Genomic DNA, 24,024 nt, shown 5'->3' on the forward strand with positions numbered 1-24,024 from the left:
ATACATATATATATATATACACACACACACATATATATATATATATAAAACAGCTTTTCAACCACATACATGTTAAGTAGGCTTTTATGAACTGGTTTTGGGACCTCATTTCTCTTACAATACAGTTTTTGTGGAAAAATGAGTTCTAGGTGCTGTAAAGTTTTGGGATACCACTGAGAGGTAAATGAGGGATTGCCTTTGACTGATTATCTTAAAAAGTAAAGATTTCATTCTTTCTGGTGTGAAGGTGTTAGAGTTAGTGGGAGAGCATGAATCAAGGGATAGGTTAACTCTGCAGAAAAGAAAATGAGGGACTTCATAGGCAGATTTTTCTTGCTGTTTATTTCATCCAAGGTTTGGATGGTATAATCCTTTGCCCACTTAAAATTCTCTGATTCTCGTTTTGCTTACTGTTATAAGTTGCTATCACCTGGCATGCTGCATATTAATAAATATTTTCTTACATAATGGGTTTAAAATTAGTGACTAAATGGGTCTTTTTTTTTAATGTTTTTTTTAATGTTTATTTTTGAGACAGAGAGAGACAGAGCATGAACGGGGGAGGGTCAGAGAGAGAGGGAGACACAGAATCCGAAGCAGGCTCCAGGCTCTGAGCTGTCAGCACAAAGCCCGACACGGGGCTCGAACTCACAGACCGTGAGATCATGACCTGAGCCGAAGTCGGACGCTCAACCGACTGAGCCACCCAGGCGCCCCTAAATAGGTCTTTAAAAAAATTTTTTTTAATATTTATTTATTTTTGAGAGACAGAGACAGAGGTGTAGAAAGAGAGAGGGAGATGCAGAATCCGAAGCAGGCTCCAAGCTCTGAGCTGTCAGCACAGACCCCAGCGTGGGGCTTGAACTCATGAGCCGAGATCATGACCTGAGCTGAAGTTGGAGGCTCAATTGACTGAGCCACCCAGGTGCCCCTAAATGGGTCTTTTATTCATTAGATAATGTATTCATAATTTATCTCTTCACCAGTGGAGGATAATTGAAAGTTGGCCACATAAGAGAGGCCTAAGTGAGAAAAGAAGTTCCTGGTAGAATGCTGCACATGGGAGACACTCAGTGTTACTGAGTTTTCTTTCTGGTTCTTTCTATTCGCCCAGTGATGGCACAGTCTTGCTTTCACTTTATTTCCTATTAGGCATATTTGGTGATAATAAAATCTGTAAGTTATACTCACTTTCATAGTGTCCAACTTATTCTTATTTAAAAGTTTAAGTGCTTTATTTTAGGGAATGGAATTCAGCATGAAAGGTTCTGTTTCAAAGATAATAATTTTCTTGGGATGCCTGGCTGGATCAGTTGGTGGAGCATGTGAGTCAAGATCCTGGAGCTATGAATTTCACCCCCATGTTGGGTGTAGAAATTACTTTATTTTATTTATTTATTTTTGAGATTACTTTAAAAACATATATATATATATATGTGTATAAAGTTTAAAAAATAATCTTCTTACACTTAGCAATTTTAACAGATGGCATGTCCTTCTGGAGAACTTTTCTTCACCCATGAAAGCTATTCACAGGGCAAATGAGGCTACAAAGGATTGACAGATTTTCTATGTGTAATGGTACAATGGTACGTACCATTGTAGGGAATACAAATGTTAATTATTACTGGCTCAATTTATTAATAGTTTGCTATATACATTGTCATTTAGCATGCTACAAAATGCAGTTTTATTGTTTTGTATGTTGTTGTTTTAAGTGCATTTATAGCACCTTATTGCAAGTGCCTGGCAGGCGGAGATTTGGTCTTTGAAATCAGAGTCTGTAGAGTAGAATGCTAGACATATGCATGAGAGGTGCTTTGTATTTGCTGTGGGGAAGACCATTGCTTTCACTCATTGTTTACTTTGGTACATCAGGCCACAGTTGTCCTAATAATGTCAGTGTTTCATTGGTGATGTGTAAAATTTCTTTGACAGTTCATAAATAAAATCAGATACTAGAAAATGCTTAATGTTTAAAACTGCTTATTTTATTGGATTTTAGAAATCAGTTGAGGTATGGCCTGCTTGGATACGTGACAGAATTAGCTTTTTAATGAAGTGATTGAAAGTGGTAAATACGCCTTATCTGCAGTTGCAACTTTTCTGTCAGCCTTACCTGTTTAAGACACACTTGATCCTAGAAGGCCCTAAAGAAGTTCCTACTGTTGGGGGAGGAACCAAAGATGTAATGAGCATGGATAAATTCCTTGGCCAGAAGAAAGACAGTAGCTCTAAAGACCAAACCCCATTGGTACCAAAGCCCAGAAATAGAAAGAAAGTAAAAAAGAAATTAGAGCAAAGTAGGAAGAAAACAATGGCAATTTAAAAATTGTGCTCAGGGTGTTGACAGGAAAAATTTTGGTGTGTGTGTGTGTGTATTAGTAATGTTCATGATAAAAGGAGAGTAGACCTATCTAACAGATATGTATAGCCATCTGTAGATGAGTAATTCTGCATGGTATCTGAGAACATCTCTGTCTTTAGGGGAATGTTGAAAATTCACTGACCTGAACCCTAGAGCCTTCTTGGAACACTGGAGGAGGAGGTGAAGTTGTACTCTGTTCTGTAAAATTTACTCAAATATTTATTGAGCTTCTGCTTTATGTAGATACTTTGTGTAGACACGGCTGGGCTGTACAATTATATGTGCACAATATGTTGAACAAATTAGTGTGTAAATGAGTGAATGAGTGATGTCATCTTTGCACTCATATATTCACTAATTTATTGAGCACTTATTGTATCCTAGACACCAAATATTCTAGTTGCTAAGAATACAGTGGTGAACCCTACAGAAATTATCTCTGCTCTTACGGAGCGTAGATATTAGTGAAAGAGACATTACAACAAATAAACATATGAATATCTAATTACAAACTGGGCTAGTTACATGAAGAAAAATAACAGCTGCTATGATACAATCATAGGGGTGGGATCCATTTAGATTGTGTGCTCTGGGAGGGTCTTTAAGTCCAAGAATGATGAATAGGATCACCCATGTCAGAATTGGAGCCATTATAGAGACGGGGTTGAGTTGGGAGCATTGCAAGTAGGGAAGACAGACTTCATGAAGTTTCTCAGGTTGGAAGTTGGAGGACCCGGAGTAGGTTGGTATCCCTTGGATCTGAAATGACACTAGTGTGGCTGGAATGCAGAGAGGGAGGAGTGGAGTTGCACAGGAAGTAGAGAAGTTGGCAGGGCTTCCTGAATATCCTTGTAATACAAGTTCCCAAATCCTTAAGATTCATTACTTTTAATTAGGGCGGAAAATAGAGATTGATTTGTAGCTTGAAAACATGAAAAAAAAGTTGGTGAGTTGGCACATAATTGGCTCATCTGTAACAGAGGGAAGTTAGTGTTGCATTGGGAAAGAATGTAGGCTTTGGACGAACTAAGTTCGTCCCTGCTGTGCTTCTTAATGGTTGTTGTGGCCCTGGGTAAGCTACTAAACATCTCTGAGCCTCTGTTTCATCATCTGTAAAATGGAGATAGTGATGTCCCTTTACTGTGAGAATGAAATTAAATCAAATACATATATAAAGCACTTAGCAAAGGGCCTGGTTCAGACTAAATGGTCAGTAAACTATATCTGCTGCTGTTACTACTAATCTTCTTTCTCCTCAAGGCACAAAGGCAACAGCCAGATTGTTTGTAAAATGTGAGCCAAATGAACCTAATGGACATACTAAAGCTTGCACAAACTGACATGCCTGTAGTCATTTTAGACTATATCATATGAGGAGTTATCTGTGAAAGGGTAGGAGTCTTTGAATTTGTCCCCATGATAGTTGAAAAAGCCAGAAAAAATCTTTTGATAACAGAAGATTTGTATGTACTGTTGGAAAACTGGCTTTGCATTTCAAAGAAAAACAATAACGTAAGAGTAAATTCACTATGAAAAGCCATAATATTATAGAGCACTTTGTAGCCTTTTCAGAGAATATCCTGTAATTATAGTAAAATAAAGGCTTGGGAAGAAGGACTCTCTGAAAATGCTGACATAAAATCTTAAAAACAGAGGCTTTCTTTTATTTTACAAGTAATTCTCTAGTTAGCGCAAGCAAGAGAAACCGTTTGGGATAAACTGTCATGTATATGTCTGTGGTTCACTTTATTATTAATATAGAAATACAGTAAAATTTTACCATAACACAAAAAAATGAAGTCCTATTTTTGGAGGATAATGAAACAATTCCTAGTTAGCTACTTGGGTGTTCTGAGTATGGGGAAGCCAATCATCATTGTGTTTTTATCCCAATTCAGGTTACTGGGGCATTTATTTGAATTATAGTGACATGTCAAAGAATTTTTATAATGATAGAATTTTTATAATGATTTTTTGGGAAGAGAAAATTGCTTGGGAAAAACATACTTTGTCCTTTGATTTCGTTATTTCTTTTTTTTTTTTAAATTTTTTTTTTCAACGTTTATTTATTTTTGGGACAGAGAGAGACAGAGCATGAACGGGGGAGGGGCAGAGAGAGAGGGAGACACAGAATCGGAAACAGGCTCCAGGCTCTGAGCCATCAGCCCAGAGCCCGACGCGGGGCTCGAACTCACGGACCGCGAGATCGTGACCTGGCTGAAGTCGGACGCTTAACTGACTGCGCCACCCAGGCGCCCCTGATTTCGTTATTTCATAGAAAAATGCAATGTGTATGGCTAAACTTTTGTGACTGATCTATAAGAAGAGATAATTTTGGTTTTTGAACATTATCTATATAAAAATAAGAAACTAAAAACTTCTTTGAAGCAATGTGCATTTCAATATTTTCTGTTATGTGCTATTTCAATTTTAAAGAAAATATGTAATTTACTACACTAACTTTATGACCTTTTAACAGTAACAGTTGCAGTTTGAAAAACAGTGCATCAAATGATGGTGTTAAGTGAACCTCAGAAGGGAATTCCAGGTTATTCCAGTAGTAGAAGATGAGCACAATTTTTCCAGTGGTATATCCCATGCCATTAATCATAGATGATTAATAGGTGCCAACTCCACATCATTTGGCTGCATGGGATGGTCTTTTAAGAGAGGGTGGAGGGGAGGGAGGGAGGAAACTGTATATGCGTGAACTCTCACTGAAGGATACTTAAGAATTTAATAATAATATGAGTTGGGGCACCTGGCTGGTGTGGTTGGTGGAACATGTGGCTCTTGATCTTTGGAGCATAAGTTCAAGCCCCCATGTTGTTTGGGTGTGGAGATTACTTAAAAAAATAAAATCTTAAAAAAATAACATGAATTGCTTGAGGGATAGAGAACTGGGTATCTTTGGGTGGAGGTAGTAATAAAACACTTTAAATACCGTATTTCATTTTCAGTTTTTAAAAATTTGAGTTACTTGAACATATTTATTCTATAAATATAAATTTAAAATAAATTCTGCTTCTACATTATTAGAGAAAAAAGAGGGTAGGAGGACTCCCATATGGATCAGGGTTTGGCGGTAAAGATTACCGTGATAGATTAACAGTGTTTTTCGCAGGAGTGGGAGGGAGGTACAGCCTTTATGCTCTGTTTGCTGCCCCTGATCTAGATGAGTTACACTGAACAGTACTATTAAAGAATGTTAAATTGACTCACTAAGAAGGGTTAATTTGTATCCCATTCTCTGCTTATTGTAGGGGGTCGTACACTTTAGAAATTTTTGTTTTCAGTACAACATGGCTAATTTGAACATTTCAGTGCTTAAAGTAGACATTTTAAAAAAATTTAACTTAGAAATAATTTCAAATCTACAGAAAAGTTGTATAAATAAGAATAATACAAATAATACCTATTTCCAGATTTACCTTTTGTTAACATTTTAGTCCATTTACTTTATTGTTTTTATCTGCCTACCTATTTATCTGACTTATCTTTGTCTAAGTCATTTGAGATAAACTTAAAATACCATGTCCCTTTATTCCTAACTTCTAAGTGTATTTTCTAAGATTAGGGATACACTTCTATTTAACTACGGTACAGTTATCAGCCCTAGTATCAGAGATACCACACTTTACTGCCTGCCTTCCATTTTTATCAGTTGACCCGGCATGTCCTTTATAGCATTCCTTCCCCCAACCCCCTTTCCCCACTCCTGCCCTGGCACAGGATCCAGATTAGGGTTAGGTATTGCATTTAGTTGTGTCTCTTTAGCTTTTGATCAGAAACATTTACATAGTCTTTATGTCTTTTTTATAACATTGAAATTTTTAAAGACTATAGCCCCCCCCCCTTTTAAATAGAATCTTGATATTCTTTCATGATTAGATTCAGATTATGCGTTCTTGGCTAGAATACTACATACTACACACACACACACACACACACACACACACACATCATATACATACATTACATATACACATTTAATACTACGTAGCTGATATGTCTTTCTGAGGATATCACACCTAAAGGCACAGGAGGTCCATCTGCCCATCATTAGTAATGTTGGAATACTCAGTCAAGATAATGTCTAGTGTCTGCTGTATAATAAATATTTTTCCCTTGCAACAAATAAGCAATCAATGGGAAGACATTTTAAAACCATGCAAAATTTCCTACTCCTCACCAAAATTTCCCCCTAGATTCAGCATTCATTGATTATCCTTCCTTGCCCTACTGTGTTGGTGCAAAATGCTGATTTTTCCAGTTCTAGCACTACCTCCACATTTACTGGTTGGTGCTCAGCATTCTGCTGTAAGCAAGAGTTCTCCTTTCTACCCTATTTATTTTATTTGTTGTTGTTATAAACTCATAAATTACTCTTATTTACCCCATGGTTCATAATTCATTATGATGTGAAGTAGAACATTTGATTGTGGAGTCACTGGATGACTTCAGAAGCTCAGTGACCACCCTGAAATTGTGTGCCAAGTTTTGTGTTGTTTGCACATCCGAGGAGAGTGTCCATAACTTTAATCGGAATCTCTAGAGTTCTTGATTCGAACAGTATTAGGTTCCACTAGGTTGAATAGTTAAACCTTAAGCTATCTGTAACCCTTGCATATTTGTATATTCTTTCCCCGGCTTTCTACCCCCAATGTTAAATGACTGAAGTGTTAGAATTATAGTGTGTGTCCATCTTTAGGTACATTACATTTTTTTTGGTTTACTGTTTTAACTGCAACTGGAAGTAGAATTATATTTTGGTTTCTTTAATTTTTTTTGCTAGAATATATAATAAATGTTAATATCTTCATTGCCACTGTAGCAGCAGTTTACGGTGTATAGAACCAGTCTTTTGAAGCAATGAATTACTTTGATTTAATTTGAAATTTTAAAACCAATGTTTTTTACACTGTAGTTTTATTAGCTCTCTGGGAGTGAGCTACATGATGTTGTGCACTGAAAATTACCCAAATGTTCTGGCCTTCTCTTTCCTGGATGAGCTTCAGAAGGAGTTCATTACTACTTATAACATGATGAAGACAAATACTGCTGTCAGACCATACTGTTTCATTGAATTTGGTAAGGGCCTGATTTTTTTCCTTTTCATTGTCCTGTCTCCATCCAGTCATAAGCTATTTTTCATATAATACTGGGGGCCAGGGGAAAAACTCAGAAAATCCTGCTACCTTGCTTTTGATAGAATAATTTGACAGAGGGTCTATAAATTATGGCAACTTCTTCATGTAGGTGCCTATTAGAAAAAATTGTGTCTGAGCTGTGGAGAGGATTGTGATTATTGACACATAGAATTAATCCCAGAGGACAATTTTTCAATGAGAAATTTATAAACCAGAGATTCAGAGTTCTGTGTTTATGTGATAATCTTTTATAGTCTGCTTAATGTAGAATGGAGGTTGGCAAACATTTGCTGGAAAGTACCAGAGAGTACATATTTTAAGCTTTAAAGACCATATGGTCTCTGTCACAACTACTCAGCCCTGCCATTGTAGCTTGAAAGCAGCCATAGGCAATACATAAATGAATGAGTATATATTCCAATAAAACTTTATTTACATAAACAGCGGGCTTGATTTGGCCCTTGGGCATTAGTTTACTTGACTCCTGGTGTAGGAGGAAAAGAAGTAAAACCAACTTGTAAATATGAAAGTAAAATTGGAAGATATTTCAAAGATGTCTTTTATTAAATTTATTTCTTCAAAACATACATTCTAATGGTGTAAGCAGTAAATAAGAAAACAGGTTTGTAAGAACATGCAATTTACAGAGTATGTTCTTATGTAATTACAATTGGTAAATACTGATAAACTTTATATTTTATGAGATATGAAACCCTATAGAAATTAAGACTGATCTAAAATTAAAGAAAGCTGTTTTTGTTTTTTTTGTAAAAATTTAAAATAATTCCGTGAAGTGGATATAATAGTAGAAATGGTCTCACAGTCATTATTTTAAACTATTATTTTATTTATAATTATTAATTTCTAGAGTGAAAAATGGATGACCCCATGATACATTAACCATTAAACACAAATAATATTAGAATATTCCATGACAAACTGAATAGTTTTGGATAACAAATTAAACTGTTTATCTGCAGAATTTACTCCATTAACATCACACTCTCACACACTTTATTTAATAAACAAATGACTGCAAGGACATTTATTTTTTATTTTACATAGATAACTTCATTCAGAGGACCAAGCAGCGATATAATAATCCCAGGTCTCTTTCAACAAAGATAAATCTGTCTGACATGCAGATGGAAATCAAGCTGAGGCCCCCTTATCAAATATCCATGTGTGAACTGGGGTCAGCCAATGGAGTCACATCTGCATTTTCTGTTGACTATAAAGGTGCTGGTAAGATTTCTTCTGGTGAGTTATGGATCTCAATTATTTCATTAAAAAAACAAACTTTAATAAGAACTGAATAACTCTTGAAAATGAATTACTTTTTTCCTAATATTTTAAAGCAAGTACCTGAGAGAATATAGACATTTAAAGTAATTCTTTTTCCCAGTGTTTTATATAGTAATCCACCAGATATGTGACTAATCAGGAAAATACTTTCAAATAGCAATCTCAGATGAACTCTAAAGTTTTTCTAGAGATGAATAATTGTAATATGTTAATGTACATGTAAAGTGCTTTGCATTATGTCAAACTGAGTACATTCAAGGCCAGATTTCTTGACTACCACAGAAAATGGGATCATCTACTTAAACCTCCTCTTCCAAATAAGAAATACCATCCTTAACAGTTGTGACAGATTGAAAACTTCTGCTTAAAAATGGAAACCTCATTGTTGTATAAGACAGCTTGTGCCATTGTTGAATTTCTTGTTTAAAAAATTCTTCATTATATTTTGAGCTAAAGTCTGTTCCCTGTAATATTGACCTGTTTGTCTAAGTTCTGTGACTTTTCCTTGCTTTTTGGCTATACCAGAAAAGCACTTCAGAACTTTGAAGTCAGCAACTCTGTCTCCTTTCTATCCTATTAGTAAGATCAACTCATATATAATCAGTTTCTTTAGCCTTTTGGCCTGTGACATTTTAAAGCCTCCCCAACCTGGAAGTTTCCTCTGCATGTGCTTTAGTTTGTTAGTATTCTTCAAATGTGGCATTCAGGAATGAACACATTTCTTGGGCTGATTAATACAAATTATGGGAGAAAGAGGGATGCACATTTCCCTAAAATAATCCACTCAGGAAACAGACCAGAAAACAGACCAGTACTAATAACAAGCCCCAGGAGAGAGGAGGTGGATCAGTATTCAGAGTTGTTACAATTCAGGGTTTTCTAAAATGCCCAGTTTCCAACAAAAAATTATAATACATGCAAAGGAAGAGGAAAGTATAATCCATATACTAGGGGAGAAAAGCAGGCAATAGAAACTGCCTGTGAGACTAATCAGATGTCAGATTTAACAAAGACTTCGAAGTAGGCATTTTAACTATGTTCAAAGAACTAACGGAAATTATGACTAAAGAAGTAAGGAAGGTATAACAATGATGTTATATCAAATAGACAATATCAATAAAGAGATAGAAATTAAAAAAATTTTTTTTAATGTTTATTTATTTTTGAGAGAGACCGAGTTTAAGCGGGAGAGGGACAGAGAGAGAGGGAGACACAGAATCGGAAACAGGCTTCAGGCTCTGAGCTGTCAGCACAGAGCCTGATGTGGGACTGGAACTCACAGACTGTGAGATCATGACCTGAGCCGAAGTTAGACGCCCAACTGACTGAACCACCCAGGTGCCCCAAGAGATAGAAATTTTAAAGAAAAAGAACCAGGAGGAATTTCTGGAATTGAACAATACACCTGAAATAAAAAATTTACTAGTGGGGCTCAAGAGTAGATTTGAACTGGCAGAAGAAAGAATTAGCAGACTTGAAGATAGATCAATAGAGATTATTATCTAAAGAAAAGAGAAAAAAGAATGAAGAAAAATGAACCTCAGGAAAATATGGGGCACTTAAGCACACCAACATATGCATGATGGGAGAACCAGAAGGAGAGGAGAGAAATAAAGAAGCAGAAACAGTATTTGAAGAAATAATAGCTAAAAAGTTTCCAAATTTACTCAAAAACGTGCTCCTCCAGGAAGTTCAATGAGTTCCAGATAACCATGCAAGAAATCCACAAATAGATGAATCATATTAAAAATGCTGAAAGAGGGGCGCCTGGGTGGCGCAGTCGGTTAAGCGTCCGACTTCAGCCAGGTCACGATCTCGCGGTCCGTGGGTTCGAGCCCCGCGTCAGGCTCTGGGCTGATGGCTCAGAGCCTGGAGCCTGTTTCCGATTCTGTGTCTCCCTCTCCCTCTGCCCCTCCCCCGTTCATGCTCTGTCTCTCTCTGTCCCAAAAATAATAAACGTTAAAAAAAAAATTTTTTTTTTAAAAGAAAAAAAAAAAATGCTGAAAGACCAGAGCACCTGGGTGGCTCAGTTGGTTAAGCGTCTGACTCGATTTCAGCTTGGGTCATGATCTCATGGTTGTAAGATTGAAACCCACCTCCACACTCAGCACACAGCCTGCTTAAGATTCTCTCTCTCCCTTCCTCTGCGCCTCTTCTCTGCTTATCCTCTCTCTCTCTCAAAAACAAAATGCTGGAAGACCAAGACAATGAGAAAATCTTGAAAGCAGCAAGAGAAAAACAATTTGTCACTTATAAGGAACCCCAATGAGATTAACAGCTGACTTCTCAACAGAAACAGTGGAGATCAGAAAGTCACAGGACAGCATGTTCAAAATGCTCAAAGGAACAAAAAAACTATCAGTCAAGAATCCTATGTATGACAAAGCTATCTTTTTGTTGTTGCTGTTTATTGTTTTTGAGAGAGAATGCACATGTGCGAGTAAGGGATAGGCAGAGAGAGAGGGAGAGCGAGAATCCCAAGCAAGTTCCATGCTTTTAGCACAGAACCTGACACAGGGCTCAGTCTTACGAACTGTGAAATCATGACCTGAGCTGAGATCGAGAGTTGGACATTCAACCGACTGAGCCACCCAGGCACCCCAGCCAGCAAAGCTATCTTTCAAAAGTAAGGTGAAATAAAGACATTTGCAGATAAGCAGAAGCTGAGAGAATTTTTGCTGGCATACTCAAAAGAAATACTAAAGGAAGTTCTTCAGGCTGAAAGCAGGTGATCTAGACAATAATTTGAATCCACACCAAAAAAAAATCAAAGAGCAATAGTGAAAGTAATTATAAAAGACAGTTATTTTTCTTTTCTCTTTGTTCACTGGTGTAAAAGGCAATCATTTAAAACTGTATATAATGTATTATTGATCCTGTAACATATAGAAATGAAATATATATTTTGCATAACAGCACAGAGGAGGTGGATGGGAGCAAAGGTGCATTAGGCTAAGGAAATGACTCCAGATGGTAATTTGAATACACAGGAACAAATGAAGAAAGCCATAAGTGATAATAATTCATATTAATAAAACTTACAAAAATATAATTGCTGTCCTTAGCTTCTTTGAAAGACATAAAATCATGTAATGTTATGACTATAACAGTGTATTTAGGTGTTTGTAATGTTTATAATATATATATCACAATACCACAGAAAGGGAAGAAAGAGGATAGAGCTGTATAGGAGTAATGTTTCAATAGCTCATTGGAATTAAGTTAGTATAAATATTAAGCTGTTTCTGATAAGATGTATATGATAAGTACTAGAGTAGCCGTTAAGCAAATCACTCAAAAAATAGTGAAAATCATTAAAAATATTAAAGTAATGCAGTATTCACTTAATGCAAGGTTAGCAGTAAAGGAGAAATAGAACAAAGGACATGTGACATATAGAAGTAAGTAAAATGGCAGATGTAAATCCTCTATGTCAATAATAACTAATGTGATTGAATTTAAAAGTGTCACTGAATGAAACGTTCCAATAAAAAGTTAGATATTATAAAAGTAGATTAGAAAAATAAAAGATTGAAAGTAAAAGGAATAAAAAAGATACATAATGCAAATAGCAACCAATTGATGGAATGACTTTTTGATAGTAGACAAAATAGACTTTAAGGCAAAAATTGCTACTGGAGATACAGAAGGACATTTTATGATGATAAAAGATTAAGGTATAACAATTATAAATATATGTGTATTTAACAACAGAGCTCCCAAATACGTGGCGCAAAACCTGCCAGAAATGAAGGGAGAAACAGACAGTTAAACATAGTTGAAGGCTTAATATCCAACTTCCAATAATGGATGGAACTAGGCAGAAGATAAGGACATAGAAGATTTGAACAACGCCATAAACCAACTGGGTCTAACAACTACTGAACACTCCATTCAACATTAGAAAATACATTTTTTTATAGGGTTATTTTTGAGAGAGATCATGTGTGTGTGGGGGAGAGAGCAAATCCCAAGCAGGCTCTGCACTGTCAGCACAGAGCCCAGTGCGGGGCTCAGTATCACAAACCTGAGATCATAACCTGAGCCGAAATCAAGAATTGGATGCTTAACTGAGTCACCCAGGCACCCCTGAAAAATACATTCTTAATTGCACATGGAACATTCTCCTCTGAGATAGACTTTATGCTGAGCCAATTGAAAAAAAGAAACCTTCATAAATTTAACAGGTCAAAGATAATACAGAGCAAGTTCTATAACTACAGTGGAATGAAATTAGAAATTAATAGCAAAAAAGAATTTTGGAAACTTCATAAGTATATGGAAATTAAACAATATATTCCTAAATAATGAATGGATTAAAGAAGAAATCGAAAGGGGTATTTATACTTGGAGGTGAATGAAGGTGAAGACACAATATAATAAATTCTGAGATGTTGCTATAAGTTGTACTTAGAGGAAATTTTATAACTGTCAATACCTGTATTTTTTAAAAAGGAAGATCTCAAGTGACTACTTTAACCATCTGCCTAAAGATACTGGAAAAAAGAAAAGCAAATTAAACCTAGAATAAGGAGGAGGAAGGAAATAATAAAGATTGGAGCAAAAATGAAAATGAAAAAGAAAATAGGATAGGAAAAATCAATAAAACCAAAAACTGGTACTTTGAAATGATTAACAAAACAAACTTTTAGCTAGATTGACCAAAAACAAAAAACAAAAAAGGAAAAAAGAAATTACTGGAACCAGAAATGAAAAAGGACATTTCTTTTGATCTTATAAAGGATTTTAAAGGAACACCGTGAACAGCTGTATGCCAATGAATTAGACAACTTTGATGAAATGGACATATTTTTAGAGATACACTACTGAAACTGACTCAAGAAGAAATAAATAATCTGAATGGACTTAACAAGAATAGGGATTAAATTAGTAATAAATTACTGACAAAACCCTAGGCTGAAATGGCTTCACTGGAGCTTTTTACCAAACAGTTTAAGAATTAACCAATTCTTTACAAATTCTTCCAAAAAAATAGAAGAGTGGGAACACTTTTCAACCCATCTGTGAGGCCAATATTATCCTAATCCCAAACCAGATAAAGATATCACAAGAAAAGAAAACTACAGACTAATATCTCTTATGAATATGGACAGCAGTCCTCAACAAATGCTAGCAAACCAAATCCATCAACATACAAAAATGACTGTGTACCATGACCAAGTGGGATTAATCCAGCAATGAAAGGTTGGTTTGACATAAAAAATCAGTTAATGTAATACACCACAGTAATAAAATAAAAACCAAAAGCACATGATCATCTCAGTAGATCAAGAAAAAGCATTTGACAAAATCCAACAGACTTTCATTATTAAAAATACTCAACAAACTAGGAATAGAAAGAAACTTCTTCAACCAGATAAAAGGCATCTACAAAAAACCCACAGCTAGACTCATACTTAACGGTGAAAAACTGATGCTTTCTTCTAAGATCAGGAACAAGATAAGGATGTCTGCTCTTACTACTTCTATTCAACATGGTACTGGAGGTTCTAGACAGGGCAGTTAAGGAAGGAAAAGGAAGAAAAAAGCATCTGATTGCAAAGGAAGGACTAAAATAACTCTTCATATATGACATGATCTTGAGTATAAAGAGTCCTAAAGAAGCCACTGAAACTATTAAAACCAGCGGTTTTAGCACGGTTGCAGGACACAAGATCAGTATATAAAAATTGACTGTATTCTGTATGCTACTAATGAACAATGAACTAATGAAAATGAAATTAAGAAAATCCGAGCGATTACTGGATGAGACAAGACAGATTATACTTTATATTGTTTGCAATTTAAAAGAAAGAAAATCCCTTACAATAAAACTACAAAACATAGAAATTAAAGAAAATCTAAGTTCATGGAAAGAGGTCCCATGTTCATAGAGTAGAAGACAGTATTGTTAAAAATGGCTGTACGTCTCCAGTTGATTTATAGATTCAGTGAAATCTCTATGAAATAGCTATCTTTTTGGCAGAAATTGACAAGCGGATCCTAAAATTCACTTGGAAATACAAGGGACCAAAAATAGTCAAAATAATCTTGAAAAAGAACAAAATTGGAAGATTCACACTTCCAAACATACTACCAAGCTAGGTAATCAAAACTATGTAGTTCTGGTTTAAGGACAACAAAATAGAATTGAGAGTACAGAAATAAACCCTTAGTTTATGGTCAATTAATTTTTAACAAGGATGCCAGGACAATGGTGAAAGAATAAACTTTACAGTTGGTGCTGGGACAAGTGGATGTCCACATATAAAGGAATGAAGTTGGACCCCTGCCTCACAAAATATATAAAAACTAACTTAAAAATGGAACAAAGACCTCAATTTAACAGTAAAAACTATAAACCTCTTAGAAGAAAACATAGATGTAAATTTTTGTGACTTGGTATTAGGCAATGTTTTTTTTTTTTTTTATATTTGATACCAAAAGTGCAATGAAAAAAGAAAAAGTAATTAAGGTGGACTTCATCAAAGTTAAAAATTGTATTCTTCAAAAAGACACTGTCAATAAATTGAAAAGACATTTCACAGACAAATCATATATCTTCTAAAGGATTTGTGTCCAGAATATGTAAATCGCACAACAATAAAAAGATAACAGTCCAATTTTAAAATGAGAAAAGGATTTGAATAAATAATTCTACAAAGAAAATGTGCAACTGGCTAATTAATACATGAAAAGATGGTCAACATTATTAGTCATAGTGAAATACAAAGCAAAATGATAGGAGGTACCTCCTCATGCCCACTAGATGGCTATAATTTAAAAAAAACTAACAAGTGTTACCAAGGATGTGGAGAAATTGGAACCATCCTATATTGCTGGTAGGATTGTGAAATGATGAGCTGCTTTGGAAAATAGTTTGGAAGTTCCTCAAAAAGGTAAACATAGAGTTACCACATGACCTCGCAGTTCTCCTCTGAGGTACATACCCCAGAGAGTTGAAAATGTAAGTCTAAATAAAAACGTGTACATGCATATTTATAGCACTATTATTCATAGCAACCAAAAAGTTGAAATATCCAAACATCCATCAGCTGATGAATGAATAAACAAAATATGACATAAGCATGCAACAGAATATTATGGAGGAAAAAAGGAATGAAGTATTGATGCATGGGACAACATGGGTGAACCTTAAAAACATTATGTTAAGTGAAAGAAGCCAGGTACGAAAGGCCACATATTTATAGTTTTATTTATACAAAATGTCTAGAATAGGCAAATCTATAGAGACAGAAAGTAGCTTAGTGGTTGACAGGAGTTGGGAGGGGTACAGGGAAATAGGCAGTGACTACTAATGGTTATGAGATTTCTTTTTGGAGTGATGAAAATTATGGAATTAGATAATGATTGCACGATTCTGTAAATGTACTAAAAACTTGTGAATTATATATACCACTAAAGGGCAAATTTTATTGTATTCAGATAATATTTCAATTTTTAAAATCAATAGTTAATGAGAGTTACTACTTTGAAGACTTCTACTTACAGTAGTGATGCAGTAGGTAATTCAGACCAATAGTTTCACAAAATACATGTAGGAAAGCTGAGTGAAATGTATATATTCTATATAATATGTATGTCTAATATGATACAGAATTTAATTTAAAATATAATCTTCCTGAAGTCTTTGGAGATCCAACAAGATTACTAAGAATTACTGGTGGAGGTCTAAAGAGATGAACTTAATGTTTGGAGCTACTTTTACCAATTCTAGAGGGAACAGCTGATAGCCACCCAAGACTAGGGAGACAGGGATTAGAAAGCAGGGCCCACCAAGCTGATGAACCTTATGAGCAACCTCCAGCTTTTGGTGTGGACCTTGGATGTCCGTGCTCTAGGAATGTGAGTAAACAGGAAGATGAAGTAGACAGGCTTTTTATCAGGACTGCAGCTTAGTCTTGAATCATACTGGTCTTTAAAATTGGATTTAGCAGATTCCATAGTGATGTGCTCCAAAGATCCTGGCAGAAGCAAACAAGTACCTTTCCTAGAATAGTCACATAAACTTCAGATTGTATCTACAACAGTATTTTGAAAATAGAGTGTTTGGTAAACAGTGAAGTAACCAGGCATAAATAACCAGGCACTTGGAGAGATTAGGCTACATGAACATGAACAATTACACACACACACACACACACACACACACACACACACAGTCTCATAGGAGTCATGGAAATCAGAGGACAACTTAATGATATCTTCCAAAGGATAAAAGAAAATAACTGCAAATGTGGAATTCTGTGCTTGACAAAAATATACTGAAAGAATGAAGGGGCAAGAGTGGATATCCTTTCAGTGTTCCTGATCTTACCAATTTATATAACTGCTTTTTTATCAGGTTGAGAAAATTCTCTTATATTCCCAGTTTGATAAGTGGTTTATATCAGGAAGTTGTATTTTGTCAAATGCTTTGTCTACATTTATTGAAATGGTTATATGATTTTTCTTCTTAAAGTCTTTATGTGGTAAATTACATTGATTGCTTTTCAAATGTTAGACCAACCTTGCATTTTTGTGATAAAACCCCACTTGGTCATGATATATTACCATTTTTATATATTTGTCAGATTCAATCTGCTAAAATATTTTATTTATTTTGAGAGAGAGAGAGCATGAGCAAGTAGGGGAGGGGCAAAGAGAGAGGAAGAGAGAGAATCCCAAGGAGGCTCTGCACAGAGACATGGGGCTTGAATCCACAAACTGTGAGATCAGGACCTGAGCTGAAACCAAGAGTCGGGGGCTTAACTGACTGAGCCACCCAGGTGCTCCCCAATTTTGTAAAATCTTAAGATATTTTGGTGCCTCAATTTGCTAAAATATTTTACATTTATTTTCCTGAGGGAATTGGTTTGTGGTTTTCCTTTTTTGTAATTGTCTAGTTTTGCTGTCAGGATAAAATTGGCCTCAGAGTAAATTGAGAGGCATTCCCTCTCCAATTTTTTTGGGAAAGGTTTCTGTAGAAATTTTATTTCTTTTTTGTTCAGTATGTGGAAAGAAGCCTTTCGAGCCTCTGGTTTTCTTTGAGGAAAGGCTTTTAGCTACAAACGAATTTGTTTTTTTTTTTTTTTTTTTTTTTTTTGATGGATGTAGAGTTATTCAAGTTACCTATTTCTCTTTGAGTTTTAGTAGTTTGTTTCTTTGAAGAAATCTGTCCATCTCAGATGCCAACTTAGTAGTTTGTTTCTTTAAAGAAATCTGTCCATCTCAGATGCCAACTTTTTTGGCATAAAGTTGATACTCTCTTATCCCTGTAATGTCTGTAGAATTGTAGTTTACAACCATTCCCGTTTATGATGTTGGAAATTTTTGTCTTCTGCATTTTTCTTCTGATCATTCTTATTAGAGTTTAGCATTTTTGATACTCTCAAAACACCACCTTTTGGTTTCATTGACTTTTTATTGTTTTTGTTTTTTATAATTGGTTTTAATCTGATTTTTATTACTTCCTATCTTCTTAGGGTTTAATATGCTCTTCTTTTTCTAGGTTCTTAAGGTAGGAGTTGAGTTTATTTTTTTAAAAAGTTGAGGTTATTTTTTATTTGAGATCTTATTTCTTTTCTAATAGGCATTTAGTAGTATATATTTCCCTCTAAATATTGTTTTAGCTGCAGTCATAAATTTTAATATATTATATTTTCACCTTCATTCTGTTTAAAATGATTTTTGATTTCCCTTTTGATTGCTTTTATGATCCATGGGTTATTTAGAAAAGTGTTATATAATTTTAAGTATTTAGAGCTTTTCCAGACATCTTTCATTTTTTAATTTCTAACTTCATTGTGGTCAGATAACAAACTTTGTATGATTTTAATCCCTTTAAGTTATTGAGACTTGTTTTGCTCTCTCAGAATGTGTTCTATTTTGGCCATTTTTCTGTGTTATGTGTTGAAAAGAATGTGTATAATTGTAGGGTGGAGTGTTCTATAAGTGTCATAAAGATCAAGTTGGTTGATACTGTTCAAATCTTTTATATGCTTTCTGATTTTCTGTCTACTTCTCTCAATTACTGAAAAAGTTGTGTTGAAATGTCTGACTAGATTTGTGCATTTATATCTTTCTCCTTTTAGGTCTTTCAGGTTTTATTTTATATATTTTATAGCTTGTTAAATATTTAGGATTGTTCTTTTGGTGCATAGACTTCTTTGTCAGTTTGAAATGACCTTTATTCCTAGTAATAATCTTAATTCTGCAATCTATTTTATTAATACAGCCATTCTAACTTCTTTTTTAAGTGTTGGAATGATTTATCTTTTTCTGTCATTTTTCTTTTAACCACTGTGTCTTTCTATTTACAGTGATTTCTTGTAGGTTTTAGTTGGGTCTGTCGGGAAAAAATCCAGGTTGATCATATCTGCTTTTTATTTAGGTGTTTAGACCACTTAAATTTAATGTGATGGTGATGATGATGATGATGATGATGATGATTTTAATAATGTGATTATTGATGTGGTTGTGTTTAAACCTACCATCTTGGCTATTTTCTTTTTATCCAGACTGGTTTTGGTCATCTTTCTCTTTTTCTGTCTATTTTTTGATCCATTTTCTGTTCTGTATTGACTTATACCTCTTCGTTTCATTTGTTTTTACAGTTGCTTTAGGGTTTATAGAATATATCTGATATTTCATGGTAGGGCCACTAGGTTTAAGCCAGGAACTACTTCTCAAATTGAAAACAGTTTTTTTGTTTTTTGTTTTTCTTGGGGTTTTTGTTTGTTGGTTTGTTTGTTTTTTGCTTACAGGCCATGTCATTGCTTCAAAACCCAGGAACCTTTTTTATGATTCTTTCTTTCCAAATTTGCTACAGAATTAAAACATTGTCTCTTCTTTGTATATTTTGGACACCATTAGATATCATGAGGCCTAAGGACTGAGTGACAAAGTGTCCTGTAATGCAGTCTCAATCTTTCTGTTGCTTTGGCTCTCCTCAACCATTTTCATTCAGTGAACATGTTGGAGCAGTGTACCCAAGTCTAGTAATGTTGCTTTTGAAAACTAGAAAGGCATACTCAGCAGCGTATCTTTTCTTTTTTTTTTTTTTTTAATTTTTTTTTTCAACGTTTATTTATTTTTGGGACAGAGAGAGACACAGCATGAATGGGGGAGGGGCAGAGAGAGAGGGAGACACAGAATCGGAAACAGGCTCCAGGCTCTGAGCCATCAGCCCAGAGCCCGACACGGGGCTCGAACCCACGGACCGCGAGATCGTGACCTGGCTGAAGTCGGACGCCCAACCGACTGCGCCACCCAGGCGCCCCAGCAGTGTATCTTTTCTTAGTGGTGTGGGTTGCATGGTGCAACTTAATCTTTACTTTCACTATACCCTAGACTTTTAACCACCAGGAACTTGACTGAAAGCTGTAGGCTTCTATAATTTTATTATTTTCCACACTTTGGCATACATGTATCATCCCAGAGTATCTAACCTAAGGCATAAACTATCTTTTCTTCAGATCCTATCAGCATGGGGTCATCAACAAAGTGAGCCAATATAATGTTATATGAGGTGTTAAATGTTGGGTCCTTGTTCAGGGTGCCTGGGTGGCTCAGTCAGTTGAGCATCTGACTTCGGCTCAGTTCATGATCTCGTGGTTTGTGAGTTCGAGCCCCACGTCAGGCTCCATGCTGACAGCTCGGAGCCTGGAGCCTGCTTCGGATTCTGTGTCTCCCTCTCTCTCTGCTCCTCCCCTGCTCACACTCTGTCTCTCTCTCAAAAATAAATACTAAAAAAAAAAAAAAAAAAGATGTGGGGTCCTTGTAGGCCAAGAGTCCACAGATTTTTTTCTGTAAATGACCAGATAGCAAATATTTTAGGTTTTACAGGCTAAATGGTCTCTGTTGTAACTACTCCACTCTACTAGTATAGTACAAAAACAACCGTAGTCATTATGTAAAAGAATAGTTGAAGCTGTGTTGCAGTAAGGCTTTGTTTGCACAAATAGGTGGTGGGTTAGATTTGGCCTGTGGGTCATAGTTTGCCAACTCCTGCTATAGACTAATCTCTGGCTCAGAGTTGATATAACCTAGTGGCAATATAGTGAATATACTGCTATCTCTATCAAGTAAAAGCAAAAATGATTCTGATTTTCTTTTAATTAGGATAGAGAGAAAAGTGTTAGCAAATTAGTACCTACATGTTATGAAATTAATTGATCCATATGGAGACTGTGTCTGGAAAAGCATGCAGTTGGAACCCACAGTAATATGTTGTCATCCTCTAAGACACTTCCATTTTGGAGCCTTCAACTGCAGTAAATAGGTGTGTAGTAGGAATCACCATCTATGCATATATTAAGAAGCCTTGGATGATGACACGGATTTCTACAGTTACTTTAGGGAATAATATTTTGATCAGGTTTGGGTAGGGGAAGCTCCAAGACTTATGTTGGCCTTTCCTTCTCTAAAGGTTTAATTCCATAGGTCTGGCAGTCAATGTTACTGCCAGAATATCTGTACATTAATGTACACACTCAGGATCTAGAAGATCAATTTTTTTTCAATATATGAAGTTTATTGTCAAATTGGTTTCCATACAACACCCAGTCCTCATCCCAAAAGGTGCCCTCCTCAATACCCATCACCCACCCTCCCCTCCCTCCCACCCCCCATCAACCCTCAGTTCTCCGTTTTTAAGAGTCTCTTATGCTTTGGCTCTCTCCCACTCTAACTTCTTTTTTTTTTTTTCCTTCCCCTCCCCCATGGTCTTCTGTTAAGTTTCTCAGGATCCACATAAGCGTGAAATCATATGGTATCTGTCTTTCTTTTATGGCTTATTTCACTTAGCATCACACTCTCCAGTTCCATCCATGTTGCTACAAAAGGCCATATTTCATTCTTTCTCATTGCCACGTAGTACTCCATTGTATATGTAAACCACAATTTCTTTATCCATTCATCAGTTGATGGACATTTAGGCTCTTTCCATAATTTGGTTATTGTTGAGAGTGCTGCTATAAACATTGGGGTACAAGTGCCGCTATGCATCAGCACTCCTGTATCCCTTGGGTAAATTCTTAGCAGTGCTATTGCTGGGTCATAGGGTAGGTCTATTTTTAATTTTCTGAGGAACCTCCACACTGTTTTCCAGAGTGGCTGCACCAGTTTGCATTCCCACCAACAGTGCAAGAGGGTTCCCATTGCTCCACATCCTCTCCAGCATCTATAGTCTCCTGATTTGTTCATTTTGGCCACTCTGACTGGCGTGAGGTGATATCTGAGTGTGGTTTTGATTTGTATTTCCCTAATGAGGAGCAGTGTTGAGCATCTTTTCATGTGCCTGTTGGCCATCTGGATGTCTTCTTTAGAGAAGTGTCTATTCATGTTTTCTGCCCATTTCTTCACTGGGTTCTTTGTTTTTCAGGTGTGGAGTTTGGTGAGCTCTTTATAGATTTTGGATACTAGCCTTTTATCCAATATGTCATTTGCAAATATCTTTTCCCATTCCGTTGGTTGCCTTTTAGTTTTGTTGGTTGTTTCCTTTGCTGTGCAGAAGCTTTTTATCTTCATAAGGTCCCAGTAGTTCAATTTTGCTTTTAATTCCCTTGCCTTTGGGGATGTGTCCAGTAAGAAATTGCTACGGCTGAGGTTAGAGAGGTCTTTTCCTGCTTTCTCCTCTAGGGTTTTGATGGTTTCCTGTCTCACATTCAGGTCCTTTATCCATTTTGAGTTTATTTTTGTGAATGGTGTGAGAAAGTGGTCTAGTTTCAGTCTTCTGCATGTTGCTGTCCAGTTCTCCCGGCACCATTTGTTAAAGAGACTGTCTTTTTTCCATTGGATGTTCTTTCCTGCTTTGTCAAAGATTAGTTGGCCGTACGTTTGTGGGTCTAGTTCTGGGGTTTCTATTCTATTCCAGTGGTCTGTGTGTGTCTGTTTTTGTGCCAATACCATGCTGTCTTGATGATGACAGCTTTGTAGTAGAGGCTAAAGTCTGGGATTGTGATGCCTCCTGCTTTGGTCTTCTTCTTCAAAATTATTTTGGCTATTCGAGGCCTTTTGTGGTTCCATATGAATTTTAGGATTGCTTGTTCTAGTTTTGAGAAGAATGCTGGTGCAATTTTGATTGGGATTGCATTGAATGTGTAGATAGCTTTGGGTAGTATTGACATTTTGACAGTATTTATTCTTCCAATCCATGAGCATGGAATGTTTTTCCATTTCTTCATATCTTCTTCAGTTTCCTTCATAAGCTTTCTATAGTTTTCAGCATACAGATCTTTTACATCTTTGGTTAGGTTTATTCCTAGGTATTTTATGCTTGGTGCAATTGTGAATGGGATCAGTTTCTTATTTGTCTTTCTGTTGTTTCATTATTAGTGTATAAGAATGCAATTGATTTCTGTACATTGATTTTGTATCCTGCAACTTTGCTGAATTCATGTATCAGTTCTAAGAGACTTTTGGTGGAGTCTGTCGGGTTTTCCATGTATAATATCATGTCATCTGCAAAAAGTGAAAGCTTGACTTCATCATTGCCAATTTTGATGCCTTTGATTTCCTTTTGTTGTCTAATTGCTGATGCTAGCACTTCAACACTATGTTAAACAACAGTGGTGAAAGAGGACATCCCTGTCATGTTCCTGATCTCAGGGAGAAAGCTCTCAGTTTTTCCCCATTGAAGATGATATTAGCTGTGAGCTTTTAATAAATGGCTTTTTTGATGTTTAAGTATGTTCCTTCTATCCCGACTTTCTTGAGGGTTTTTATTAAGAAAGGATGCTGAATTTTGTCAAATGCTTTTTCTGCATCAATTGACAGGATCATATGGTTCTTATCTTTTCTTTTATTAATGTGATGTATTACATTGATTGATTTGTGAATGCTGAATCAGCCCTGCAGCCCAGGAATGAATCCCACTTGATCATGGTGAATAATTCTTTTTATATGCTGTTGAATTTTTTTTTTTAATTTTTTTTCAATGTTTATTTATTTTTGGGACAGAGAGAGACAGAGCATGAATGGGGAGGGGCAGAGAGAGAGGGAGACACAGAATCGGAAACAGGCTCCAGGCTCTGAGCCATCAGCCCAGAGCCTGACACGGGGCTCGAACTCACGGACCGCGAGATCGTGACCTGGCTGAAGTCGGACGCTTAACCGACTGCGCCACCCAGGCGCCCCTATATGCTGTTGAATTTGATTTGCTAGTATCTTATTGAGAATTTTTGCATCCATATTCATCAG

General features: G+C 35.9%; 1 protein-coding gene across 3 annotated transcripts in view; it reads left to right on the top strand.

Moving 5' to 3' along the window:
• Positions 1-24,024, top strand: part of SEC22A (SEC22 homolog A, vesicle trafficking protein) — a 70,324-nt gene that overhangs the window by 12,968 nt on the left and 33,332 nt on the right. For all 3 annotated transcript variants that reach the window (XM_040484710.1, XM_040484709.1, XM_040484711.1), the window contains 2 exons: positions 7,296-7,459; positions 8,584-8,778. In XM_040484710.1, the coding sequence (XP_040340644.1) occupies positions 7,296-7,459; positions 8,584-8,778 (359 nt within the window). The remainder of the gene's footprint in view (positions 1-7,295; positions 7,460-8,583; positions 8,779-24,024) is intronic.

The sequence above is a fragment of the Herpailurus yagouaroundi genome, unplaced genomic scaffold (assembly GCF_014898765.1).
Source record: "Herpailurus yagouaroundi ecotype Mexico unplaced genomic scaffold, PumYag 162, whole genome shotgun sequence".
Lineage (NCBI taxonomy): Eukaryota > Metazoa > Chordata > Mammalia > Carnivora > Felidae > Herpailurus > Herpailurus yagouaroundi.